This window comes from Nicotiana tomentosiformis, chromosome 4 (assembly GCF_000390325.3).
Source record: "Nicotiana tomentosiformis chromosome 4, ASM39032v3, whole genome shotgun sequence".
Classification (NCBI taxonomy): domain Eukaryota; kingdom Viridiplantae; phylum Streptophyta; class Magnoliopsida; order Solanales; family Solanaceae; genus Nicotiana; species Nicotiana tomentosiformis.
In genome coordinates this window covers 44081394-44089642 of record NC_090815.1, presented here as the reverse complement: position 1 = coordinate 44089642, position 8249 = coordinate 44081394, and the positions used below count along the sequence as shown (strand labels likewise).

The 8249-nt window shown below is 34.8% G+C and overlaps 1 protein-coding gene across 1 annotated transcript; it reads left to right on the top strand.

Annotated features, from left to right (window-relative positions):
• The first annotated feature begins 1445 nt into the window (after positions 1–1445).
• On the top strand, positions 1446–7979 carry LOC104090811 (protein NRT1/ PTR FAMILY 4.6-like). Its single transcript, XM_009595991.4, has 5 exons — positions 1446–1936; positions 2038–2152; positions 2633–2850; positions 6057–6491; positions 6732–7979. The coding sequence occupies exons 1-5, from the start codon at positions 1934–1936 to the stop codon at positions 7713–7715; spliced, it is 1755 nt and encodes a 584-aa protein (XP_009594286.1). The 5' UTR covers positions 1446–1933; the 3' UTR covers positions 7716–7979.
• Positions 7980–8249: the final 270 nt, after the last annotated feature.

Sequence of the window (8249 nt, the reverse complement as noted above, 5' to 3'; positions counted from 1 at the left end):
AAATCATGTCGTTTCTCGCCATATTCTTCCTGAGAAACGAGGGGACTATCTGTATACGGTCAAAACTAGTTTCGACCTTCATATGATTAGTCAAGATTGGAACATAATGGACCGAAGGTCATCTTCATAATATCGAGATGAGATCTGAATCCAGCTTACCTAAATTTCTGGGACCGATCACCAAGCTCAAAGTCATTAGCGAGCTCGAGTCTAAATCAAAAGATGGCGTGGGCAAGGCAGAGAAAACAGGAAAACACAAGCTCAAACTTCAGCATTTCCATTTGAAGTGAAGCGGTGTCATCGAGCTTAAGATCCAGAGACCGGCCAATATCAAGCCCGATTCGATACCTAGCCCCGAGTCAATATCGAGCTCGAGTCAATATCGAGCTCGAGTTAATATCGAGTTCTAAATCTGAAAATCGACCAATACCAAATCCGACCAAGATCGATCCAAGAGACAAGAGCCGTTACAGCCGCACTAAGGGAGAGAATCTCGGCGGGAATTAGGGTAAAGCTAATCTATCATGGGATCCCCACTATGTATTTTTAGTTATATCTAAAGTAGGATTCCTCCACTATAAGAGGGATAGCTACTATTTCTGTAAAGGAATCCAACATTAAGGCATTCATACACTCTCATATTATTGATATTCACAGAGAAAAATATACTGATATTCATATAGAGATTATCCTTTTTTGAGTTTTGTATATTGATTCGTCTTGCTTGTTCATAAACCGTTTTTTACTCAGTTTGGTTTGTATTTCATTCTTTATACAGTCAATACTCAATATATTTCTACTTACTTTTCGATTTGTCCCAAGTTATACCACATATCCTTAGAACTACGTATAAATTCAACTCTATCCGTTTTTCGGGTAAACAACTCAATATATTTCTACTTACTTTTCGATTTGTGCCAAGTTATACCACGTATCCTTAGAACTACGTATAAATTCAACTTTATCCGTTTTTCGGGTAAACAATATCAAAAGAGACATATTCCATGACAGGCAACAAGTAGACCATGAAAAAACATATCACTTGTATATAATTACTATCACTTGACCATAGTTGAGAAATATATTTTCATCTAATATTTTTCATTAATATAGTTTAGGGTAAACACAGGATGTAACTATATGAGCAAGTTCTTATTAGGTCTCATTGTTTATTAGAAAGCAGCCCATGGCATGGATTCCCATGGGATAAGCCTAAACTCCATCTTGAAGAATCCCATTGCAACGCGTGTTTTCAGGTTCAGTGGAATCAATTCTTCATAATTTCATACATATTTATTAGTAAAGCAAGTGGAATTTAAAAAAACAAAAAGAAAGCTAAAAATTAAAGGAGAGGAAGAAAGACAGAAGTATAAAGAAGAAGAAAAAAAAAAGAACATATCATAAATGGGATGGTGGGGTTATCAACCTTTACATTTATTGCTTTAGGTCATTGGTCAAACAATACAAGACAAAAACCCACCTCCTAATTATCTCTTCCCTACTTTCCTTTCCTTGCTTCTCCATTCTTTTGTGGAAAATTTTACGTGTATTTTATAAGCAACCAAATCTTAGGTAACATCCTATCAATCTCTCCCCTTTTTTTCAGTCTCTCCTACAAAAAGAGGGAAGAACTTGACTGCCAAAGAGATATTATGTCATAAAAAATAAAAAAAAAATCTTCAAATTTTGATATAAGGGAAGAGGTGGTTAGCCTTTGCATTTTCAAATGCTTTCTAATCTTTTTCCGAAGGGTACAAGTCCATCTCTTCAAATTGGACTGATCTTTCCTCTCTTTTCACCCTTTAGATCTCTTTAAATCAACCTCTCATCACTTCTCTTTCTTGATCTCATTCCTCTGACTCCAGAAATCCCATTCATAATTCAACGTAATTAAGTTGAGAGTAAACCAATAGGAAAATCAGCAGGAGAAAGAATGGTTGGCTTTTTTCTTTCTTTGTCTTCATATCCTCTCTTTTTTCCTTTTCTACATGTATTCATTCCCCCCACTTAATTACACTAACATGGTTTGTGTTGCAGGAAATAGAGAGCTCAAGCAAACTAACTAGTACTTGGGAAGGCTATGTAGATTGGAGAAATAAACCGGCACTCATCAATCGACATGGTGGCTTGGTTGCTGCATCCTTTGTCTTAGGTAATACTGTCTAGATCTTTTTTTTAATGGTAGCGTCTATTTGTGTGTACGCCAATGTTAATTCCAACTGGTATAAGTAAGGATAATTCTGTCCACTAAAATTTAAACACAGTAGCGGAGCAAGGAATTCAGAGAAGAGAATTTAAAAAATTTCTTATGCCAAAGGATTCAACAACTTATATATAAGCAAAAACAAATGTTTATTTTCGCTATATTTACATAGTACTACAATTTTTTGACAAAGGGATCAGAGTTCAATTGAACACTCTTGCAACCCTGTGCCTCCACCTCTGCTTAGACTGACGGAAGAAATCACACTATTCATGATCTAGATTTTCTTTGATAAACTCTCACTTGGCTTTATAATAAAGATATTTTTTTTTGTTTCAAGATTTTACTACGTCTTTTAGGGTTTAGGTTTTTGATGAATTTTGGATAATATGATTTGTGATATTTTTTTTATTTTTTTGAGGGTACCAGGGGTGGAGGTGCTGGAGAACTTGGCATATCTAGCAAATGCAAGCAACTTGGTGATGTACTTGTCTGAATACATGCAATTTTCACCATCCAATTCAGCAAATTCAGTGACTAATTTTATGGGCACTTCCTTCCTACTTGCACTTCTTGGCGGCTTCTTATCTGATGCTTTCTTCACAACTTATCAAATCTATCTGATCAGTGCAGTGATTGAATTTCTGGTAAATCTTTTCCAATCCATTTCAAAATTGTCTTTTTCTCTCTTCTCTCTGTTTATGATTACTACTTTTTGGTCCCCCACTCCCCTTCTTTTATCGTACCCCAAATCTTGGGGAAGTTCATCAATAGGTTTAGTACTTTGGTCTGTTTTTTTATCTAAAATTAGGTTACATTTTAAATTGAAGGAAATTAAAGAAGAAAGAGTATACTACTTGCAATAATTGCTAGTAGTTCTCAATCAAAGAAGTTGGAAAATGTGATTAAAGGAAGTAACGACGCCACGCTTTTTGATACACCTTTATAGTACCTTTCTCTCGTTCCTTTTCTTGCTTTTGTCATTGCTTTATTGGAATTAAACGTCTGACCCCTTACTCCTTAATACGTTTTGGAAAATCAATAAAATTTATATTTAGGATATACTAATAATGTTTATAAATTTATTACTAATTTCTTCATTTTACATTTCCGCGATTACTTCCTCGTTTTACGACGACAACAACAACAACAAACTCAGCTTAATCTCATATGTGGGATTACTTCCTAGTTTTATCCCCTTTAAATTTTCACTGTACTTGCTGCTACTTATCATAGTTAACACTTTACTAGCATGTTTGTTTGGCCAATCTTTTCAAAAAATACTTTTGAGTGGCAAATGAATAAAGACATGAAAAAATTTACTTAATTGTTAATATTATTTAATTAGATAAATAGTTTTAAATATTTACTACGAAATACTATAGTTAAATTTTTATTTTTATTTAAGTAAAATATAAAAATAAAATAAAAAAGTACTTTATTCTTTCAAAATTATTTAAATATATTAAAATATTATTCAACAGCTTTTTATTAGAATAACATAAATCTTCTAGATGGTCTGCCTGAAACAAATGTGGTGTAATTCTACTAGTAGTTGTTGTCTTTAGGCGGAAACAAACGTAAACATATAGATACACAATGAAAAGACACTTGGAGTAATTAGGAATCATTTTAAACATAGTGATTAGTGATGATCACTTTTGAATTCCACTAAGCAGCAACTTGCAAAGTACTGAAGCAATTGATTAATCCTTTAACTAAAGATACATGGGAATTGGTTGCTTTAATTTTCTTCTTTTATCTTCCTTTTCTACTTCTTTCTTTTGCAGAATAGTTCCATCCATCGTGCTAAACAGTCTTCTAATTAACAATGAATTTGAAAGCACATATAGCCTTTTTGATCATTATTAAGTCTATCGGTATAGAAAATCTCTTTAACACGAAAAATATGCCACTTGTTTCTTTGGGATTTGTCGATTTAGTATAGCATCCACACATATAATTTGATATGATTCGATCTTGTGAAACATCTTTTGTGTCACATCGTTAAAGAAATATCTTTTTGTAGGAAAGTATCTAATTTCTCATATTAGAATCATTTTGAGATGCAACTTTTTCAATGGGAAGATCATGAGAATAACCCCCCTCAAAATCACATAAAACAAGCAAGCTGTCTATTTAGAGGTCGTTTTTAATTTATGTTAAGTACCCTTGCGCATAAAAAGGCCTTTTTCACAATCAATGCTAGTCCAATAAGAGGTCGCGTTATTTGTGTATATATATATATATATATATATATATATAATTATACACCAAATGTACCCTCTGCGGCAAAGCTAAATTTGCAAGTTGATTAGAAAGATCTAAGAGATGATTGCATAGGTAGTGATATAATAGTCCCAAAGGATTTACTATGATACACATTTGGTCAAAATTATTTGTCTTTACCAATTTTTCAGAACTCAACAAGTCAGAGTAAAAAATGGTAGTTAGATTTACAAAACAAGTTGAGGAGATAGTATAAAAATATTTAATGATAATCGAGATACCTATTAACTAATTCGAACACCATCATTATTTGAAAATTTTGGTGTTGCTAGGGAGGGGAGGGGAGGGGGAGGGGAGGGGGAGGAACACTTAGCGAAAGGGCAAAGTCAACATCTAAATTTCTTATAAAGTGATGTAACAATATTGTTGTCTGTTTGTTAGCATTAAATTAATGTTGTTGTCTAGGAGGAACAACGGGGTAGACTATGCCTCAAATGTCCGCCAGTGACACATGTTTAATTTTGCACATAAGAGTATCTTATCGGCATCTTACCCATTCACACAATCCCACATTTTCCTACTTATTGTGAGATGTTGTTCTTTGACTTTGCTATTTTGCTTTTATTGTATTTACATTTATCAATTGCATCGTTTTTTTTGTTGTCATGGTGGTGGGCCAATTCAATATTGGATTACTTCTATTCTTCTTCGTGAATTATCCAAACTTTTCAACTTATAATAAACTATGTGATAAAATTAGAACGGTCGTTTAATGGTTAAAATTTTACCCTATAATAGTTATGTAAGTTTCAATTTTATCAAAACATGTACTCCTCGTACCTTCTCATTCCCCCTATCTACGAATCCATTCTCATTCTTCCTTGTAAAAAATCAAACCCTAATATGTTTTTTCCAATAACCTAATGCTACTTTCTCATAATTGTTTTTCTTCATCTCCACACTTGGTTATGCATCAGCTCATTTTTAAGAAGTTAAGCAGATAATTTGTTCCTAATCAAATCCACATGGAATAATAGTTAATTACAACTCACAAGCACATCACTTTGGAAGTATATATATATATATATATATATATATATATATATATATATATATATATGTATGTAAAGTGACAATAGGGATTTGTTGGGGGGACTATTTATTACTCAATATTATATGGTGTTAATATCTTTTGGAAGGACCATGGAACAGGTGTGTGGTTGTTAGGACCGTATCAGTGGTACAATTACTTTAACCTTTTCATTAGGAGAGATATGGCCACAGATAACATTCCATTTTAAGTAGGGAAAAGGGCAAGTGTCACCACAAGGACTTGTTACACCTATCAAACTAGAAATATCCAATAAAATAGGAGTAGTTTATATTTGTTACGATATATCGGAGTTGTATGAGAGATGACCACTCGGGTTTTATGGCCCACAATACATAGCCCAATCTTTCTGTGTCATATCCTAAGATTGTCTGACAAGGGTGTCGAAAAATGTGTTGAGTCACCAGATAGGCTGGTCTAAATAATAGTTGTTGTGTTCACTAGTATTTTTTAATCTTGAATTCGCTTGTAGTTAGACAGTACTACTTTTCTGAAACTTTGACTGCAAAGCAGGGTTTGGTGATACTCACAATACAAGCTCGTTCAGCCTCTTTGAAACCACAAAAATGCAACTTGACAAAGATGGCATGCGAACAAGTTGAGGGTGCACAAGCTGCAATGTTATTCATAGGCCTTTACTTAGTGGCATTGGGTGTAGGAGGTATTAAGGGATCTCTGCCACCCCATGGAGCTGAACAGTTTGATGGAGAAACCCCACAAGGAAGGAAACAAAGATCAACTTTCTTCAATTACTTTGTGTTTTGCCTCTCATGTGGTGGCCTCATTGCTGTCACCTTTGTGGTTTGGGTGGAAGACAACAAGGGTTGGCAATGGGGATTTGGGATTTCAACTTTGGCTATATTATTGTCAATCCCATTATTCCTTGCTGGTTCACCTTTCTATAGGAACAAGATTCCTCGCGGAAGTCCTCTAACAACAATATCTAAGGTAAGTTTTTATATGCATTTAATTGAATTTAACTCTGAGAACATCCCTCAGAAATTCATAGTAGTATTTTGGCAGAATCATTGTAGCAATTTAACTGTTCGTGTTTTCAAGTTATTGATCTCACTTATTATGAATGACTAAAAGTTAAAACTCTTTTATTATAAACTACTTTTACATAAGACTGCTTTGAGATTTATCTTGTCTAAGCAACTAATATAATGCACGTTGTTATGTATCTAGGTTATAATTGCAGCCGTGTTAAATTCTTGTGCATCCAGAAATTCAGGTAGTGCAATAGCAAGTTTGGGTTCAAGCCCTTCTACAATTCCAGTACTACTATCCCAGGAAGATGGGGAAACTACAAACATCAAATATGTAGAATCGATCGAGATCCCCTCGAAAAGTCTGATGTTCCTTAATCGGGCTGTTGTAAGAAATCCTGCCGCTTGTGGTGCGCTGAAATGCTCAGTGCAACAAGTAGAAGAAGTCAAGATTGTGATGAAAATCCTACCAATTTTCGCCTGCACAATAATGCTCAACTGTTGCCTAGCTCAACTATCCACCTTCTCAGTCCAGCAAGCTGCAACTATGAATACAAACTTTGGCAAGTTAAAAGTTCCACCAGCTTCACTCCCTATTTTCCCTGTATTGTTCATCATGATCCTTGCACCAATTTTCGACTACTTCATCATCCCATTTGCCCGAAGAGTAACCAAGACAGAGATGGGAATCACTCACCTCCAACGTATTGGAATCGGTTTGTTCCTGTCAATTGTAGCAATGGCAACAGCAGCTCTTGTTGAAATCAAGCGCAAACGTGTAGCTACTGACTCGGGACTACTTGACTCTGCTAAGCCATTGCCTATTACGTTCTTTTGGATAGCGTTTCAGTACTTGTTTCTTGGATCAGCGGATCTTTTCACTCTAGCCGGACTACTTGAATTTTGTTTCTCGGAAGCACCATTTAGTATGAGATCATTGGCAACATCACTCTCTTGGGCTTCTTTAGCCATAGGATACTATCTTAGTAGCGCGATAGTATCAATTGTCAATAGTGTCACAGGCAATTCAAAGCACCACCCATGGCTTTCTGGTAGCATCTTGAATCACTTCCATTTGGAGAGATTTTACTGGCTAATGTGCATACTCAGTGCATTGAATTTCATACACTATCTGTATTGGGCTACAAAGTACAAGTACAGATCAGTAAGTTCTAGTAAGTAAAAGTGATTGTGGAGTTGTATAGATGAAACTATACCCAATTATTGTAGCCTTAGTCTCTGTAAATATGTCTGATGAATTGCTGGACATTGTCCATGCAACAGGACTAGGCCAGAAAGGAGAGAAGCAGTTCCAGTTTTGATCAATTGATCGAGTCTCAAGCCACTTCACAATTTCTACTCACATCTTTTTATTATGTCACATCTTTAAATAACAACTTCAAGTTATCAAAATGATCGAATATATCCATGTTCTGCTTTGTACCAATGTTGTTTTTGCAATATCTATTTGTTTGATGATTGATTATTCATAATTCTTACATCTATGGATCGGTTCAAGTAGAAAGACAAAAAATAACTTCAGCACTGCTTCATGTACGACTTTAGACAGAAAGGAAAATTCAGCAGGGAAGAAAATGATTGATCAGATAAGTGCCAAGGGGATGTAGCTTAGATGGTAGAACCTCGCTTAGTATGCGAGAGAATCGATACCCCGCATCTCAGTCAACGTATTGATTCTTTATGGATTTAAGTTATG

Coding starts and splice junctions, on each gene's coding strand:
- LOC104090811 (XM_009595991.4), top strand. Junction 2,153..2,632: donor TGCTGCATCCTTTGTCTTAG/GTAATACTGTCT, acceptor TGAGGGTACCAG/GGGTGGAGGTGCTGGAGAAC. Junction 6,492..6,731: donor CTCTAACAACAATATCTAAG/GTAAGTTTTTAT, acceptor TTATGTATCTAG/GTTATAATTGCAGCCGTGTT.